General features: G+C 42.0%; 1 protein-coding gene across 2 annotated transcripts in view; it reads right to left on the minus strand.

The window, feature by feature from the left end:
• Positions 1-6,226: 6,226 nt before the first annotated feature.
• The window catches only part of dscamb (Down syndrome cell adhesion molecule b), a 130,865-nt gene continuing 116,544 nt past the window's right edge, over positions 6,227-20,547 (minus strand). Inside the window, exons 25-33 of one of the 2 annotated variants that reach the window (XM_026193165.2) lie at positions 19,475-19,663; positions 18,413-18,703; positions 15,858-16,034; positions 15,477-15,507; positions 15,122-15,237; positions 14,893-15,042; positions 13,106-13,306; positions 12,388-12,690; positions 6,227-7,590 (exon numbers count right to left, since the gene is read on the minus strand). In XM_026193165.2, the coding sequence (XP_026048950.1) occupies positions 7,088-7,590; positions 12,388-12,690; positions 13,106-13,306; positions 14,893-15,042; positions 15,122-15,237; positions 15,477-15,507; positions 15,858-16,034; positions 18,413-18,703; positions 19,475-19,663 (1,961 nt within the window). In that variant the 3' untranslated portion in view covers positions 6,227-7,087. Of the gene's footprint in view, positions 7,591-12,387; positions 12,691-13,105; positions 13,307-14,877; positions 15,043-15,121; positions 15,238-15,476; positions 15,508-15,857; positions 16,035-18,412; positions 18,704-19,474; positions 19,664-20,547 lie in introns of both variants that reach the window. The other variant, XM_026193164.2, reaches the window with a different exon arrangement.

Consider the following 20,547-nt stretch of genomic DNA (forward strand, 5'->3'; position numbering starts at 1 on the left):
GTTAGGATTATATCACCACCTTTTGCTCTGGCTTGATAGAATTTTTGGCATTTTCATCTGAATGAAAATAGTTTTCAAAATAAAAGCAGAAATCTCAGTTTTCTAAAAATACCCATGTATGTATTGTATAAGTGTGACAGATCTATGAGGTTTTATTGATTTGTGTTTTTTTCCATATTCACTTATCTTCCACTGAAGTTTTATGGGCACTTCAAGTAGCCTTTGACTTGAGGGGACAGTAAAGTAAATTTGTGTTAAACATCACTCCAGATGTGAGTCTGTGTAAAGTCATGAGACATAGTAAGCACACATTATTGACAACATGCCTCTCTCGCAGACCACCATGATTAAATTATGAAGTATGATGCAATTCTCTGAAAGATTTGCAGTTCTTTGGGTTGCTGGTGTTGCTGAGGAGCATCTGGATTATGCTTTCAGACACCAGCTACACTGACACATTGATACCTTGATCTGAAGCTCATTTCATGATATATATAATGATATAGCTGCTTCAATGAGAAACAAACCTTAAGTTTATAAAGCTCTAACTCCTTATTGCATGACTCTTTGCCAGTTTCTAATTAACTGTGAGCAATTACAACAGCTTTTTACAACATCGACTTGGCTTAATCAGACCATCCATCACTTAGTAGTCCATAACACAGGATCTCTTCCTTTAGACAGATCAATATTGTTCAAACATTTGCAATCTGTAATGTTTTACATGACAGTATTAAGTTTTTCATTATAATAACAGATATTTGACAGGGATCATAGCTATCAAACCACCTAACAAACAGCTTGCGTCCTTGACTACAGTGACTTCCTGAGCACTCACTTCTTTTCTTTGAAGTATTCTTTTTCCAGAGTCGAATGATTGTACACTGTACCACTTAAATCACTTAAAAATGGTTCTTATGGTTCTACATGACATGAGCAAGGTCTACAAACTTCGAATTACAGCTCATGACTAACTACTAGTTGCAAGGCTTAAGTCCGCCATGAACAGGAAACTGATGAGCAAAAAAGTAGCACCAAAACTGGCACCTTTAAGTGAGTGAAATTTGCAGCTGCCCACATGGTCAAGACAAATGCATACTGGAGAAACATTTTATGCCCAGAGTTATGTTTGGAGGAGTGAAGGTGAGGCTTTCAAACCTAAGACCAGTGTACCAGCTGTCGAGCATGGTGGCGGTAGCATCATGCACTGGGCTGTTTAATTGCCAGAGGTATGGATAGAATAATGAAAACGTTACCTCCAAATTCTTCAACTTCCCCTCAAATCAACAGCTAGACAGTTGAAACTTAGATACAACTGGTTGTTCAACCAGGTCAATGATCTCAAACACACATCAGAACTGGTTTTGGAATGGATAAAGCATGCTAGCGTTAAGCTTTCCCAAAGCCCTGACCTCAACTCTATTGAAAATTTGCATTATTATCACTCCTTGGCGGCCGCTTATCGGGGCCTGGAGCCTGGGGCTCGCTCGGGCCACTTCGGAGGTGGGGTGCCCCCGGCCTCTCGGCCTGGGGCTCGGTCACTCAGGCACGGCTGGCTGCCGGCGGAGCTCACGGGCGCGTCACTGCAACTCCCCCTGGCTTCTGCTCCGCGGCTGCTGAGTGAGCCCTCATCTGGGACTCTCCTCAGCTCTTTCTGGGACAGTGGCGCGGCTGCCCCTCTGTTGGTCTTCTTGAGTCTCTTGTGTTCTGGGGGCCTCAGGATGTCTGGAGTTTTGATCTCCTCCATACCTGCTTCATGCCCTGGAGGACGGGGCTGTGGCCCCCCCACACCCTCTAGCAGATCATTACATGAAGGAACCTTTTAAAAAACAAAAAACAAGCGCGTCCATGCTCACAGGTGTACACACGGGTGATCACACCCACAAACTACACCCTTTTTGGCTCCTACCTCAAAGCACACTGTGTTCTGTTGATCTTATGTGCTGCACAATAATGTTTAACATTTAGTATTTACTGTCATATTCCCATATATCATTGTGATGTTGTTTATTCTATTACTCTTGTTCTCTTCTGCTTGTTTTCTTTTTTCTTTCTCAGCAGGTGACCCAGGTGATTGATATATGCATTTTTTTTCTTTTTTTCTTCTTTTTTTTTTCTGCTCATTCTGTTGGTTTTTGTCTTTTGCCCTTCTCCCCCGTCCCTCTTCTCAGCTGTTTCTCTTTCCCTCTTTCTTTCTCCCCTTCTTTCCCCCAGTCAAGTCTGTCCCATATTCAGTAAGTGAAAATAAAATAAACAATAAAAGGTGAATCAAATGGACCATTATGGCAAGGCTGGGATGGTCAATTTGGTAAAGTAAATCCGTTGGGCATCTTTCTTTGCCTTTAGACAACAATTCTGATGGCAAAAGAGCCAAACGGGACAGGCAAAAAAAAAAAAGAAAAAAGAAAATTTGCATTATTATTAACCATGTCTTTAGCAGGAAACTAACCAGTCTAAATTAAATCTACCATATATATAATATTTAACCCAAACTTGTTGATTGCTACCAATAGTGTCTGGTCGTGGTGTAACTTGCTAAGGGACATTTAGCAATGTCTCATTATTGCTGGTGTATGTATATTTTATTCTTTTTTTTTTAATCAGTGTGGATTAGAGAATAAATTTAAACTTATGCACTCAATTATTATTATTTTTTAGACCTTAAAGGTGTATGCTCTACAATCATTCTACCTCGGAAGAAGAAGAGTTCAAAAAAATGATTAAAAGCCCAAAATTACCATGAACTTCATGTCCACGATGAGAGTGTGTAAACATCTGAAGTGTATTTGTTGGCCTACAATTCCACAGCTAACTCGTTAAGTACTGAAAGTCCACTGGTTTGCTTGAGATGACAAAGGGAACCCATGTGAAATAATCTTCTTGTCAGAAAAATACTGTGCTCTTCAAGTCCTTCACTGAAGACAAGGACAGACGCTGCAGGATCAATACAGAGGCAGAGCAGCGAGATGGAGGTCAAGACTGAGAAGAAAAATAATGGGCCTCGGAGAGATAAACACAGTGGGAACAATCTGAGAACTCCGGGGGAATTTCCTTCCGTTTCATGCTCTCTAAATTGCACCCCTGTCTCCTACCAACTCTTAAGGCACCTCATTATGAAAACCACCTGGGAGCTCTCTTGACTGTTCCTAACCTCGTATGTTCACTGACAGTGCACATCATGCTATGGTATCCTCCTAGGAGAGTTAGAAGAAATCTACTAAAAATCTGCACCACAGCACACAAGGGCTCCTTCTGAAAATTAGCAGTCATACAGTACAGCCTCATTCCCGTGGGAGAGGTCTACTCGGTACGGCAAATTCTGCTGCTCAAAATAAACAATATTTTTCCCCACAAAGTATACCCACATATTGAATCTGAAATTATTCCGCAAGCAAGCTAGCAGAAAAGTCAGAGACAAGTAAGAGATAAATGGATAGAACAGCTAACTAAACTAAAAGTGTATGCATAGTGTTGCTTAAAGGTTACTTGAATTCATATAGCAAAAGAAAGAACGGTTACAAACCACTGCACTACACTTTTATCTTTAAAACCTCCTCATCCCGTTCCACTATCTCAGAGTTTCCCTCTGTGGCTGCTGAGCGTGGTTGGAGGCGCGATAATGGCCCACAGCCAGGAGGCAAGTCACACACTAACACCCCAGTCCTACTTCTTCCTAATGTATGAGGGCAAGTGAACAGGCATGAAGTATTCTTGGTGTGCAGGTGGGCAATCTATCTTTATTATAATACCACACACCAGCGAAGGGAGTCCACAGGTTTAAAAAAGAAACTGCAATTATTGTCATTCGCCCACGGTGCTAAATTTGATTTCCAGTGTGACCGTTTCCTTGCAAACATTTATAGCAACTGCATGAAGTTTTCCTGGTAGCCAATTTCAGAGCCTGCAGCAGATCATTTTTGTGTTGCACTGAATGGACAAATGTACGCACCATAAAGGGAAGAATAAAACAGCAACAGAACAACTTAAAGCAACTTCAGCTGCATCGATTTACCACCAAGGATTAGCATAATGTGTGTGTGTGTGTGTGTGTGGTTATTCATTGGGGTGCAAGCAATCTTTTCCCAGCTTCTGCTGTCTCATCCACATTTGGGGCACCGTGGGGATCACTGTGACAGTGTAAACCTGATCTAGCCCCCAGTGTCAGCGCTGGCATGAATAATTCACAGTGTTCGGGGTGGCGTGCTCCTGCAAATGGCAGACACACGCTGGAATGGATGCTGGGTTGCCCTTGATGTTTCTCTCCAGGTTGTCACAAATAGTTTTGGTGCTGAACCATCCTTTTCCACCTCCTCCAAGTCCACACGCTCACTGCTTGTTATCAGCAAAAGGACTCAATTCAGTGACTGCACAGTGCCATCTGTTGATCAAAACCAACGCCGAGCATCCACACAAGCCTGTTTTAATTAATGCTTGTGCCATGCCAAGGTTGTTCTTCGCTGTTACATGCTCCCCGCTGACGTGTGGACACACTCAAGAGACCGATTCATTGCATTCAAACAACTTCTACACACCAGTAATCCTCTGTAAAACGTGACGTGTTTGTTTTTTAATGATGTGTGTATTTTTGTGCTTCAGCTCAGTTTTTGTGGATGCTTATGTTGGTGAGAAATGTTTCGACAAAATAAGAAAAATAAGAGAATAATAATAAAAAATGATCTTTAAAAATTTAAGATTTCTTTAAAGTGGTTTTGTGTTACTTTTAGTTTAGTGTACTAAGCCTACCTTTCTACAGGCAGATATCTCTAAATTGCATATTGCCATGATATGATGTATGTATGGATTTCACAGTAACTGGTAATTCACACAAAATTGGGAATAGTTCAGGTTAACAATGGACATCAAGTGCTGTCAGATGATCGGTGTTATGGTTCCACTGTGACGTCGGACAGTCAGCCGATCAATGCAAAAGGTAAACGTTAATTCAGTTTTCTTTTCTGCTGTATGAGTATACAAATGAAGCAACTTATGGATTTGTTTTCCAGATATCATTAAACCTTTCATCTCCTACTTACTTGTTAATGGTTTTTCAACTTTTTCCTTTACAGTTTAATTATATTTTGTACTGCCAGCAGCTTTTTAGATGAAGGTCTTTTCCTCAAATGGCGATGGCTATATAAATATCTTACAAACTCCCAAACTACAACTATCCCCAAACGAAATAAATTAACTCTGGGAGGAGTTGCGGGTTTGATATTGCACAGCTTCCAGCCAGAAGCCTAGACCATGTCTGACAGATCATACACCTCGAATGCAACCTCTGTGGGTCTTGGACTGTGGTTTTGAGTTTTGAGATGTTTAGTTTCTCTAGTTTTGTATTTTTCATCAATCTTATTCTGTAATGTTGTTTTCTGTTCTCTTTATATTGCGGTTTGCTTTCCTTACCTCAGTTATCTGTGCCTTTAGTTCTTTGACAGTTTTAGTTGTTAGTTTGTGTATTTCCTGCCTCTCTCAGTCCTGTCACCGTCTCTGTCTGTTTACCTTTTGTCTCTGTGTAAAGTCTGCATTTCTGCTCTGTTACTTCCTGGTTAGTTGTGATAGTCTCTTCTTTTGTGTGCGTTGTGTTCAGTTTCCAGCTCTCCCAAGTGGAACAGTTTTGTTCTTTTTGACAATCTTGTCACGGCTGCAAACACCCCTGCACCCGGTGGACCTTTCCCTACCACACGTTTCACTTCTAGTCAACTTTCCATTAATATTTTCAGCAGTCAACTTCTGTGGCTTCGATGCATTGTTCCCCAATGACAGCTGTGTGTACTGAACTATAGTGATACAAGGTATTTGCACTGTCTGAATAGTAATTTACTCACACTGGAAATTAAACATTTTAATAATTTAAGATACAGGATTTCAGATTTTCATTATTTTTGTTATTACCAAAGTTAAAACAAAAAACAAAAGGTAAAGGAAAGCTTACTTTTTTAATTATTAATCTATTTTGGATGCACTAGTGTTTGGATTTTGCACACTAATGCATTTCCAGGAACAATCTTCAAAGTAAAAAACTTTGAAGATTGTCAAAATGATGTTAAATATGCAGAAAATCAGGCTGCAGCCATCAGGAGGTCATTGATCAAACCTCTTTTAGATATTACCAGATATGGCTGCCCTTTTTTGGTAAATTAGGAAAGTAGGTGGAAAGTATAAGAACAACCAGGTTAAAGAAAAAGGAGGGATATTGATCTTTGGAAATATAAATCAAACTCAGATGTGTGCAAACATGACTAAGGACTTTATTAACCAAATCATTTTCCCCATAATATCCACAAATAAAAGTGATCTCTTTATATATATTCACATTGTATAATTTCATAGTGTGACAAAAATTCTCTTTCTCTGTCTCTTCTTTTTTTTTTGGGATGTCCAGCCATTCCTATTAATTGTCATTGGATCAGTCGCCATGCAGTCGTCAGAAAGGTTGAAAAACATTACGATTGGTCAGCATTGGCGGTCACGTCTGGGGTCTCTCCTCTTCTCCTCTGTTGGCTCCTTGTAGTGCTAAAAACCCCCTCAGTTTCCCAACCACAGATTTCATCACACTGCGACAATAAAACAAAAATAAATTAAGAAAGCAACGTTCTCCTGCAGAGTCCTCCTCCCTGTCCCTTCTTCTTTTTTAAATATTTTCTGTTTTATATAATAATAGTAATATTAATAATGACTATAATTGTCCTTGATATAAATTCAATAGTATTTTTTTCTCTTTCTCAAATTTTAAATAAATCATTTTGGCAATCCTCATATTTTGTCACTTTAGAATAAAAGAATATTCAAGTAGAAAATAAAAACTGTGAGAGAAAATTTCATCAGAAGAGGAGCGAGGCGTGAGAGAATGAAAGGTGTGAAAGCAACAGAGAAGAGCGAGAGAGGAAACAAAGAAAAGAGTGAAAGAAAGAAAGACAGACTCAAAGAAAAGCATCCACTTCAGACGCATGTCAGAAACAGCTCTATATACAACAATTTCTGTTGTGGAAAACTGTCCATCCTGTGCCTTTCGTCTGCCTCTTGTCCTTCCTCCTCCAGTGTGTCTGCAGTAGTCCTGTTGTCTGAAGCAGTCCTCTGTGTCCCAGTGTTATACCAGAGTGTAAGACTTGGCATAGGGGTTGTTGCTCTGTTTCAGGTGTCCTCTGGAGTCCAGCAGTGACTCCTGGGAGGTGCTAAGCTTGGCAGCCTGTGCTTGGGCTAGATCTCCTGAGGAAGGGACCTCTCCCCGGACCTCACCACGGGCCTCTCCCCTCTCCCGGACATCCCTGTGTGGGAGGGTGGAAGCAGTTCCTGGCTGCCACTGCTGAACCTCCCTGGGTGAGGGCACTTCCATAGGGGTGGGTTCCATGGGAGGTGGCCTCTTCAGGGTACGGCTCCTCTGGGGCTCCAGGCAGGTCTGACCCATGGCTCCTCCGCCTCCTCTTGTTTCCCCTGTAGCACCGGCACCACTTCCACTTGCTCCAGCACCACCTCCACTGCTGCTGCTGCCACTACTGCTGCTGACGCCCCCACCTCGGGCTGGAAGAGGCACGCCGCGGTTCAACAGGAAGTCCATACGGAGGTAAGGCGGCAAGTGGACCAGCTCTCCTCCTGGGAGGTGACACACAGGAGACAAGCAAAAAGACTAAAAATGCTGTCAGCTTCTAAGGTGTTTGTGAAACTAACTAATGTCCCACTCACAGAGGCCTAAAGACCAGTTGGAGACTGCATGGCAACCACTGGTTAATGAGAAACCACAGCAGGAGGATGCTTGCTAATACTATAAAGTGGTCACAAAGAAGTATGCAGCGCCACACCCAAACCTCCTTGAGGTTGCTTGGTTGCTTGCAGATTGCTGCAGTTGCCCACAGTTTGTACTGAAGACACTGACATGTCTGGAAAACACCTTCGTCACTTACTCACAAAGCAGTAATGAAGAAGTGAGGACTGCAATGGAGTTGCACCTTTTGAATCATGTTGGTCTCAGTGCTGAGGCTGTGAAGGTGAATTGTTCTCCTAGTCTGGCTGGTGCTAGGTGGTTAGTTAGAGAGTGTTTGCAGACAAATCTGTGTTTTCCATGCAAATAATCTGGTAGAGACCAAGGTGCAGCACCCAGGGTTCCTGTGACCAATTTCACCCAGAAAACTTCAGCAACTACTCACCATCTGCATATTCTTCTCTAGAGACCGGAGGTTGCCAGTGGGGTTACCAACCTTGGGTAGCTTTCTTTTTCTCTGCCCATGATGGAAATATCTGTCTTTTCTATCTCTAGCTGCTAAATGCTCAATTACATAGATTCTAACGGTTTTGGGGGGCGAGACAGTTTATAATGGGTGTCAGGATGTTTTTTTTAAATCATTTAGCTTCTGTGTCTGGAGGAAATGCTAAGACCAGTGGGACTAATGAGTAGTTATGTTATGCACCATAAACCAAAGCAATGAGGTGAAAGCCATTAAAATGCTCTGCAGAGCTACTGGCAATAGAGTCGGGTGATAATTCTCCTTGGCTTCTTCATCACAAGATTACACGCGGTCATTTGCTGATTTGCTGAAGACATCGATTTGGGAAGCGTTATTTATTGTCAGCTATCAGGGGTATTTAAATCAATCTAAGGCACTGCTTCAGTGAGGAGGAAATAAAGAAATCTTTGAGATGCCTCTGCTTGCCCTGAAACAGTGAAGCTACTTTCTGGGCTCCCTGCTTGTTCTTCCTTCCCCTCAGTTTAAATTAATTGCACAGAGCCGGAAAAGAAATCTATATTTAATTCACATTCACGCCGGTACATTTTCTCACCTTGGGCCCCTCTCGGGATTATGATTCACGACTATTATTTTAATGTAATACCAATCTTCGCTATTTGTGAATCTATTTAATTTAAGAGTTGGTATTGGGAAAAGAGTGCAGGAGATAATGTAATAGGAAAATGAATATTACAGTGTTAACTTTGCTATCACTGTCAGGGACGGATGCAGTGATGCAGTGGCTCTCTCCTCTTAAAGCGATGAAACTGAGTGATGGCCTTTGTCTCTGCCACCGGCATATATGTATGACATTCATTCATTTGTCAATTTGCACTTTTCTCTCAGTGTTTCACTGCAGGAATGAGAAGAACCTTCAAAGGCCTGTGGACACATAAAGCAGGTCAGATTTAATATCTTGACCAAGTGATAAACTTTGACTAAATGCTGTCCTGTCAATTGTTAAATAATCCTGTGAGGTGTTGGATTAGGAGAGGCGCTTTGGGTTCAGCGAGTTTACTGCTATTGTATCCATTCTACTGAGTGGATTACATGTTTAACACAGCAAACAAGCCAATCTCAAAAGAGCGTCAGGTTACCAGATTGGGTGCTCTGCGGCGAGATTGAACACTTGATGAGCTGAGCAGCACCTGCACTGTTTCATTAGTCATGGAGCGTTTATGTTTCACGGGAGCAGGGATCAACATTTCAACACGTGTACAATTTAACGCTAAAATAACATTTTCAACGCATGCACTCTCTCTCCCACGCACACTGACACACTCACATGTACTCGGCCCACACATGCACAGAAGTATACGCTATATGTAGACCCACACTTCCTGCCTGCACAGCATTAGCCGAGGTCATGTTTGCACTTTCAGCCCAACGTGACCTTGGAGAATGGATTTCTGGGTTCACGGGGAGAATGAATAATTTACTGTGTTTCATAACAAGCCCTATTAGTGCCACCAAAGATGATGAATGAGGAGGAGTGTTGATTGAATTAAATATAGATTTAAGTGATTCCGTGGGGGCTCATTAGAAATGTGGTTTGAAAATTCATCAGCCAGTAAATTTCCGATCGTTCAGTAATGGGGCGTTATGTGTAGCCACGATACAACCGCAGCTCTCTGCCAAACACATTAATCTGTGCAAGTGTCTGTTGCCTTATCGCTGTAGTCTTCTGCAAAGGATATTATGTGTGTCGTTAAGGAAGAGCTACGCGCAAAATATTTACAAGCTGATTGTGCGACGATTGCTGCTCATGGCCCCGTAAATCCAGAGGATTTGTTGCAAAGGCCCAGTGGAAAGCAGCACCTTTGACCCCTGCATGGACAGGTTAGGTGAGCTCATGTCACTCAGGTGTAATAGAGACAAATATAGGGTTGAAGTCAGGTCATTTACCCACAGTCAAGCAAAACAACCTCCACACTGGGTCTGTATTTTTTAGAATTTACAAGTGTGGAGATGTTTTAAATGAGCTGTCTGGCATTTTGGGAAAGTCACTCTCTTCTAAGAGCTTGTTGGAAAGATCGATACTGCTGTCACATCTGTATGGCTACACCTGCAGAAGCAAGCATGACATGGCATTAAAAATGTCTTTTAAGAAGTTTAATACGGCAGCGGTCCTGGGCAAGTGCACACCATAAGTGATGAACTACGCCTATCATCCAGTTTCCATGCTCACCTGTGCTTTGGATAGCACTATTTCCCTGTAATTGGACTTCTGTTGGTCTTTGAAAACATTTAAACTCTCATTCAAGAGGCTTTTTCAGTCCCAGGTAACTGGCCAGGAAGGTCTTCTGGGGACTTTCTCCTTTTGGAGATGATCCTGAGGGGGACACGTCATCACAAATAAAAGAAGGCCCATTCCCTTCTTTTTTCAAGCTCTCAGGACTACCGTGACCTGGGTGACAGAGATCCTGCATCCACATATTCAACAGTAATATGCATACAATGTTTCTAAATAATTTTGGCCAGATTGGTTAATGTTTTGCATCTCTCTCTCTCTGTACTCTACAAGACAACTTACTAATAAATAGAGCTTTGATAAATCTTTGTTAACTGTAAACTTCCAGAAAACCATGTAGTCATTTTATAGTCCATTAACTGCAAAGGCAGCAAAATACACAATGCTTATACAGCTAAGAAAAGCCGTACCTACCAGACCTGGTGTCAATTACTAATGTAAATGACACCAGGGTCTCAACACTCCGCGCTCCCACACCAGCCTGAAAAGAGTCTGGTATCACACTGACAGGTCTCCAGTGTGGCGGTAAAGAGCCGTTTTGTGCCGAGTGACAATAGGCAATAGAGATTAGGTTGACTGATAGCCTTTAGCCGACCTCTCTCTCCGCTAAACTGGTGATACGAGTCCGCCGTCCTGTGCATAAATGTTACAAACATAATGAAGCCTAAGAGGCCTCAACCCAGTCAGGTCAAACTGAAGATTCTGGGATGCTTATTGTTGAGAAACAAAATAACAACAACACAGACCTAAATTTCCAAACACCTTCGACTCTGCTAATTATCTGCGGCCCCAGAGATCAGAGGGGATGACAAAAGAGCTGTGAATACGTGTGTGTGTTTTTGAATGTCTGCGCTTCTGTGTGTGGCCAGCAGCTTTGCAGCGGGACTGCCAGATCTTGTAACTGAGCTGCAAATCTCCCAGGAGGAGCAGAGGGTCACGTAAGGTAAGACTACAAACCGAGAGGAGAGAGCACAGCACAGCAGGTCTACCTCAAATTGCAGAAGTAATGAAAAACTTTGGAGTCACAGTTTAAAAAAAAACAACAAAACATACGTATCAATTACTAGTAAAACGTTTTTTTGTGTTCTAACAATGACGAGCTTCCCCGGGGTTCAGCAGGGAAAACTGCATATTGGAATTCTTCTTGTTGCTTTGTTAAGGGCCTAAAAGTTGCCAAAACAAGGAGCTACTCTCCCAGGAGGCCTGTAAAGAGCTCTGTACTGGTTTAATGAGACAATACCTTAGCACCAGCTGGGTGAAGACTAAGGGGATGCATCCTTAGGATGGGAAGCTGATGGCAGCTGAATTAAAGCAGAGGGTGGCCATAAAGTGAACTGACCGGCTTCTGCAGAATAATATGTGGTCATTTACAAAACAGCTTAAAAACCAAAGAGACCAAAGTCACTGGTTTTGTTGAAAGACTAGAGAGGTTAGAGAAAATCTTTAATGTAATGTGATTTAGCTGTTCTGCCCATTACACAAAACTATACCTGCCTGTCGGCTTGTAGCTCGTGTTGTTGTAGCTCGTGTTGTTGTAGCTCGTGTTGGCTGCTACAGGAGAACAAAAATCTTTCCAGGACATGTTTGCTCACATTGTTGGTGAAGAAGTAGCTCAAATTTTCCTGTGCGAACCACACAGGTGAGAGAGGTGCACATGAAAGCAAATGGATCTCTGCAACATCTGTTAAGCTATGTTCAGATGAGCAACCCAGTCAGTCTCAAGCATGTGGCATAAATGATTGCAGCTGCCCACATTTTTTGTCTTAGATTTCTGGTTAAATTCTCTCAACTAGTTTTCCTAATGAAGAAGACGAATATAGAAGCTTTTCTGTACATCTAAATGCAGTTTACTGTCAGAAAGGGTGGTTCAGCTACGAACTGTGTGTACGCTGGGCGTGACAAACACCACATCCTCACCAGGTCTGTGCGCTTTGGGCACGGCCATGTTCATGACCCTGCTGACATCCTGAGGTTTGGGCGGAGAAGCGGTAAAGCGGCAGATGCCCGACTCGGACGGTGTGCTAGAGGTCAGGCTGTCGGTGTAGTCGTTGGTCCCTGCTGTCATCTGTTCAGATGAGGTGTCAGAGATGAAGCACTCGGTGATGGTGAACTTGGCATGGCGGAGCTGTTCCTCCATCTTGGCATGCTCATAGGCTCTGGCCAGCTCCTCGTAGGTGGAGGAGGCACTCTCTGTTGATACCATGCTGCTCCGTGCACGATCTGAGGGTCACAAGTCACACATCGTATAGCACGTGCTTAGTTATTGTAAAGAATGGTGTATTATGAAAAGCTACGGTTTATCATATATGTGGATTATTGCCGTATTTCCTGTGCTTTTCAGGTTTATTTATTATTTAATGTGTTTTAAATATAAAAAATGCGTGGGTTCAAGTTGGACTTGTACCCTGCAATCTTCAGCCAAGAGTACGCCCCAAAACTGCAGTTTGGAATAAAAAACTGCAGCCCAAATGATTTGGATTGCAGAGAAAAGCCAACGTGATATTCATGCTGACTCTTCACACTTGAACATCTCCCAACAGCAACACGATTTCCGTCACCTCCTCCAACTTTAAACCCTGAATTCTACCAAGGGCTACATATGAGTCCATGTTGTTTCTGGACAGCACTGCTCTACCTGTATCCTGTGAGGGGCTGACACTGTAGCTGTCGCTCTCTTTGTCCACAGATCCAGTGGCACGCGGAGTGGGGAGTCTCCAGTCAGTGGTCAGGGTGTGTGAGGAGCTGGTGGGGTGTGGCCGGTTCAGAGTCCACTGGCTGGCGTATCGGCTCCGTGCTGCGGCAGGACCAGCTTTGGCAGTGCGTCTGGCAGTGGGATCTAAGTAAGGACAGAGGGGGTCTCACTGTTAATGAACACAGGTAATAATTTTCAAACCACCAAAGTCCTCTGACACAACAAAAGGCATATTTTTTAGTTTAACTATTAGTTATCTAATAAATAATTGTTAAATGACATGGATAGATCTATTTAGTCCTAGCAACCATTGCAGAGTCCACCACACATGACAGGCACGAGACAAATGGATGCGAACAAAAAAACACATTTTTTCCGTAACTGTGCAGGGATTTAAAAAGTGAATATGTGCGTTTCCTGCTGGGCTTTCATGTAAAGCTACAATTATTCTCTCTAAGAGAACTGAACATTACACTCAATCCAATTGTCTCATTGCAGACAGACACACAAACCGTCACCTATCACCCTGACCCAGACAGACTACTGGTCTATTCACTGCTGGGCAGATTCAGTCTTTAAAAAAGGCCTGGATTGGATCTGTGCAGAGAAGAATAGTGCTGGTAATTGTAGTAGGTCAGGCTGTAATTTTATCTGCGCGGATGGGGGGATAAATGATGGAGGTGTTTGGCCAGCAGCAGGGAGGAGGAAAAAAAAAGCAGAGTCAGCATCTGGGTTCATGCCCCACCGGACAAATTAAACGACCCAATCGTGTGGCTGTTTGATTAAAAATGACTGCAAATGCGTGTGTTTGACTGTGATGAATATTGGACTCGTGCCCATGTTTTCAATTTTATGTGAGCACAGATATGCTGTTGTTCTGTTTATGTCTTGTTTATGTGTTGGCAGATATCAAGTAAAGCTAAAAAGCACATGTTAATGAAAATTAAGAACTTTTCTGATGAATTACAGTCATATTTTTTACAGTCAAGAACCCTGCTGCTGTACTTTTGGAGAGGGAGGTTATCTCACCCTGTCAGTTCAGCACCTTGAGTCTTCTACTATAAAGTAGAATATAATCATTCCATTTAGTTTTGATTTACATTTCAAACAGCCTGTTGTAAAATGAATAATTTAAAGTTTAAGCCATTTAATTAGGACAAAATGAACCGCGTGACTCGGTGTTACAAATACCACAATATATTGTTAGGTGAATCCATCTGCAGCTAACTTTCTGCACAAAATCACTTTGGTACATCACTAAGTGTGTGCATTGAGGTCTGCGTCTGTACTCGGGTCCAGCTGGCCAGTTGGGGCACGGCAGTCAGATGGGAATATGTCAAGAAAAGGCAGGGAGATAACAGCTCTTCATCACTTCTGCTTCAGTGGGACTCAAACACCAGAAGCCCAGCTGTTGTGCTTTGTCATCTCACTGCTGAAAGGTGGTACAATACTCCACGTGAGCTGCCTACTGTTAAACTCAGACCGGCTAGAAAACCCATTTGCTTTGCATGTACTGTACTTCAGCGCGATTTGCACTGAAAAGCTTTTACTGTTTGTGTTTTATGGTGTAAGATGAAGCTGCAGAACAACCAAATAAAACAATATTACTGCTTTATCCACAAGACAGTATTCAACAGTATGCTAGAAGCACAGCACAGCACTTGCAGTAGTATTAGTATTATTAGTAGTAGAGGAAATAAATGTTGAGCACTGACGGTGGTGGGACTCACTGGTTCCAGGCCTAGCATCGGACACATCCACCAGCGGTCCAGTGGCCTGTGACAGAGACTGGTAGTGGACTGTGTGGGTCACTGTGGAGGACTTCTGTTTATTGGTCTCCCCAAAGTCATTGTCTGTCAGCAGCACGGTAGACCTGTCATCTGCAAAACGGAGGAAAAGACTTTAAGTATCGTCCATATTTTACACTTAGACGCACAAGTCTGACTTTGAGGGCCTTACCGATTGTCTCCATGGTGTCTCTCTCCTCGATGAGGAGCTGTGCTCTGGGGATGTCGATGTGCATTCTTAGCGTTTGCTGCTGCTTGTTCACTGTGTCAGGGGTCCGGGTGTTCTTACTGAGGAGATTAATAGGAAAAAAATCCTTACTTTTCAGCTGTGATTTTGCACTATATTGCAGAAATGCTAATTCAATTTAATTTAAGCTGATAAGTAGCTGTAAGAAAGCAGGAGGGACAGTGTGCATGCGATATATTTGATTCTTACTGATGGGCACTGTAACTCCGGGCTACACAGTGATTTATGTTCCCCGCTCAAAGGAAAGCTGTGTGCATAAATTAAAATTAGGAACACATACCTCATCAGCATTTCTGCCAGGCTTTTGGCATCTGTGAAGTCAGCAAAGAGGCAGTTAATATACTATAATAGCACTGTCCTAGTTGATAATCCACAGCAGCGCTAAGAGTCTACAATCACTGACAACAACTCTTACAGAAAGGCGCCAGGTGCAAAATACTCACAGAGGCAATTTCTTCATTTTAAAGGCAAACTAAGCCTAAAGTTTTACATTTAAGATTAATTACACAACACATTTTTGTCCGAGTGCTTATCTGTGTAATGGAGATCAGGTTTGCACACAGACATGTTGGGTTTATGGACCAGATTTACACTTCACACTGTAAACAGAATGCAAATTCATACAAATTATAAAAGCAACACAACTTAATCTACAACCCACCTCTGAGTCTTTTGAGCCTCTGCTCCCGCCTTCTCCTCTTTAGCACCATGAGCATAATAAAAACCAGCACAGCCACCACAAGAATAGAGGTGATGGTCACCACCATCTTCAGACCTCCACTGCCTGACATGTTGTCTGAGATGGGATCTCCTGTTTTCAGCAGAGGAGGGATGGTGCCTTGAAAGGAGGGTGAAAAAACAACATTTGTTAACATTTTCAAATACTTTGCTTTTGAATCTTCAAAAACATTTAATATTCTACAACAACAAAGTGCTGTTGATGGTTTCCTGCAAGACAAACACTGAAGATAAGCTTTTATGCAACACAGTTAAAGAATACAGGGATGATAAGATGCTGATTCTCTCTTAGGATGCTGCTTTTCCACATGCGTGTTCTTTATTGGGATGTCACAAAGGATTCAGCCGAACCCCAAGAGAAGACTCGAGTACTCATGACCAGTCGGTGGATTTAAACCTGGTTAACATGGTTGCAAACCTTTGCACACTTTTTAACTTGCAAAAATATATGTATTTGTGACATTTTGGTGCTGTTTTAAACGGCATGCACATTGGCAACATTGGATCAGCTTGTCCATTTCCTGTCTATGTTTGTGAAGTAGTTGTTTTCATCTGGTCTTAATTTATTAGTTAAACTATTTTCTTCCTGGTCTCAAAACCTTTTCAGTTCAATTCAATTTATTTTTATTTATATAGCACCAAATCACAACAACAGTCCCTTCCCGGTGCTTTATATTGTAAGGTAGAGACCTTACAACAATACAGAAAACCCCAACAATCAAATGACTGCTTTGATTAAGCACTTAGCAACAGTGGGAAGGAAAAACTCCCTTTCAACAGGAAAAAATCTCTGGCGAAACCAGCCTCAGGGAGGGGCAGCCATCTGCCATAGCTGGTGGGGGGATGATGGGGAACCAGGTTTGTAGCAGACTGAATATGTGGTGTTAAGTCCGCAGGACTGCTTCTCAGCAGCTGCATTAAGCTGTAGACCCACTCTCACACTCACAATAGCATCCACACACACTTGTGTCCCACACACACTCACTCACATACATGCATGCACGCACACATAACACCCTTACAGGCAGCTTACACATCTCAGCAAAGCTCTTCAAAGGAAATAAGTTAACCGTCTGGAGAGCACAGTGCTTACAAGTTCCTATCCTTCTTCACAGATCCTTTGTGCATGACTGACACAATCTGTAGCCCAAGGCAAATAGAGCGACGCCACAGCCCATGGAGAATCAGAAGACCATCCCCATTCTCTTACTGAGCCTTGTTCAAAGGCTGATAAAACAGTGGGACAGACAATCTAAATAAAAAATACATTCTCGACTGTAGGCAGAAGTGCAGAATGGCACTTTATGGTGTAACGCCGACTCTGCGAGCAGCAAACAGCACCAGAGTATTTAACAGAAGCTTTACTGAACAGACCTCTCAAGTCTGAGAAGCAACGAAAGGATCACACTTTTGCTGTAGTGTTTCCTCGGCTCAGAACAGCCTTCGATTCAAGTCTTCCTTTAACAGTTTGACCCTTCTTAACAGCTAATATATTTTGATTCTTATTATGAGCTATTTTTGTGTATTTTTCATGTAGGATACCTTGTTATTCGTTTCAAATTTTTCTGCTCATTGGAAATATTCTTCAAACTCTGGAACACTCTACAGTTTTCTGTATAAATAAACAATTACTATTATTATTACTGTTAATTGCAATCATTGTAAATACACTATACGGACAAAGGTACGGGACCACACCTCTAAATCTTTTAATTTTAATGTTTTTATTGCCACAGCTGTATAAAATCAACCACCAAGCCATACGGCAGGGGTGGGCAACTCCAGGCCTCGAGGGCTGGTGTCCTGCAGGTTTTAGATATCACCCTGGGTCAAAACACCTGAATCACATGATTACTTCATTACCAAGCCTCTGGAAAACTTTAGGACATGTTGACGAGGTCATTTAGCCATCAACTGTGTTGGATCAAGGACACACCAGCCCTCGAGGCCTGGAGTTGCCCACCCTGCCATATGGCCTGCCTTTACAAACATTTGTGAAAGAATAGGTCGTTCTAAAGAGCTCACTGGAATCGAGTGAGGTACTGTAACAGGATGCCACCATTGCAACAAGTTAGTTTCTGGAATTTCTTCATTCCTAGATATTACATGATCAATTAAAAATGGTTTTATTGCAACATGGAAGTGTTCAGCAACCAGATCAACTCAACCCTGTAGTGTTGATGGTGTTTAAGACTCCCCAGCGCTCTGCTGACAAGTTCCAAATCTGGCATCAACATCTAAGTATGTTTGACCATTTACTGTAGTCTTGGGCTCAGACTGGTTTCTTGCAATAGAATGACAGGGTTAAACATTTCCCAACAGACTTTCGTTTTAGTAAGAGCCCAATTTTGCTAATAACATTTCTTCCATCTACTTTTCACATTTTTAGTATTTCTTTAAACATTTTTATGATTTCTTGAGTCATCCATGATTCATCCAAAGATCCGTAACATGCAAACTGTTAAAATCCAAACTCACTTCCATCAGCATTCAAAGTAGCAAAGGTGATCCTCTTCTCTGCTGAGCCGGCGCTGTTGGTGACCTTCATCTGCAGTTCGTACCACGTCGCCTCCTGCAATTCGTACAGGATGTAGCTCTTGGTCAGCGATGTGCGCTGGGCTGTGGTCCAGGTGCCTAAGTCCACTGCTCGGTACTCCAGTATAAAGGAGGTGATTGGACAGCCTCCGTTATTCCAGCCAGCCAGGTTGAGCCTGGCCCTCGTGGAGTTGATGCTGGTGAAGAGTTCATGTTCTTTGGCAAATTGAGGTTCTGAAGAGAATACAGAAAGAAAGTTACAACTTTTGCAAGTAAATACCAACTGACCTTGAAAAACAAAGTCAGTATCAGTGATTGAAATCAAAGTAGCTTAAGTATTATTTTAGATATAGTTCACCACTATTTAGCAGATATCTATGTCTGCCCGCTTGGTGCACCCACACATGACTGTGTGGGTGCACCAAGCTCGCCACTGAAGCTAGCTAGCATTAGCTGCTAAATGTCACCATCTTGTCCAAATATGGATTCCCTCATCTAAGCTCATGAATCCTCTCTCTGTGGGAAAACTGTAACAACTATTTTTGCTTTGACTGCAGAGCACATAACAAATTTATTAAACACAAATAAAACAATAAACACAAATATCAAAAACTTGTTTTAAAACTAAAAATTATAAGTAAATAACTTTCATTTGGTCATATGATCTTCTGCATTTTTGTAAAATAGAAAAAAAAAATCACAGAAAACAACAATAATTATATTTTAGCATTAAAAAAGTTTTCATTAAAGAGCTTGCACCTAACTGGTGCATTAATCATTGCAGTAACATTAAAAAATATGTTATTAATTACCAGTACTGCTAATTTGGGGTAGGTGTGGCATAAAGTTTGTTGTATAGGGTTAGGGTATATTATTTATTTTAAAAGCACCCTTTCCTGGTCAACTATACCCAATGTTGTAGCACTGCTGTTCGCATATTAATACTTGTTAGTATAATAATAATAATAATAAAAATAATATTTTTTTAAAAAAAGTACTCCACACCTTTCCCATGAGTCTTAGCTTCAATGATCTCACTGATGCGCCCTGGTCCCACTGCATTCTGGGCCGTCAGAGTGAATTTGTACCACGTGCCACACTTCAGGTTCTCCAGGCGGTATGAACGCTCGCTGGGGCTGATGGGAAAACTGCCCCACTGCTCACTGTTATCTTCTGAGTACTGCAGAATGTAACCTGCGAGGAGGAGAAAGAGGTATGAATGAAGACATGACACAGTATATCTGGAGTGAGCTGAGTCCGAATAAATTAGATATTTTTCCAGTAATACATAGTAAGCTTGTGTTCCTACCTTTTTAATATATTTATGGCTCCACAGTTAATTATTGGATGTAAGAAAGTATTTTGTTTACAGAGACAAACATTTGTAGCCTTTAATTCACCAGAATGTTTTCTGGTCCTGCATTTATCATCAAAGGAAAACTCTCAATAATGCTTAGACAGAGGCTTATTCTGGAAATTCCTGGAACAATTTCGAAAAATGTTATGACACGGAAGAACTTAAACATCTAAAAAGGATCTCAACTGTGAATCAAGGCAAACAGGTCCAACTATTTCAGATAAATTTGGCACGTATCGGCTAGGAAGCTGAAAAATTTAATCACAGTTTGTTTATAGGTTTTGTGGTCAAAGGATGAGGAAAAATAGACCAACCGCTCATCACAGGATCCCGAGAAAAGGCTGCATGCTAGCCTGCAAACAGACATCAGTAAACTTGCAGTAGATGTGTGTATTTTGGTGATGGCTGTTGCTTTGTGCAGGAAAGCAAAACAAATATCACAGAGAAGGTATCATAGACAGCTTCTTTAACGGCTCCAGCTCTGAGCACAGGAGCCCCTCGATTATGTGCAATGATAAATCACTACAACTAGTCTCAGTGTGATTACACTTTCTTTAAGATGGAGCGCTTTAATCTTCACTTAAAAGGACCTAATCTTCCCTGCTGCTTTTTAATCTGGCTTTTAGGACTCCAGTATTGTGCTGCACCAGCAGATAATGAGACACGAGCAGCAGAAATGGGGGTCAGGCCACAGTTTGTGTGTGGTGGTGGTGGTGGGGGT

Source organism: Astatotilapia calliptera, chromosome 14 (genome assembly GCF_964374335.1).
Source record: "Astatotilapia calliptera chromosome 14, fAstCal68.1, whole genome shotgun sequence".
In the NCBI taxonomy this organism is placed as follows: domain Eukaryota; kingdom Metazoa; phylum Chordata; class Actinopteri; order Cichliformes; family Cichlidae; genus Astatotilapia; species Astatotilapia calliptera.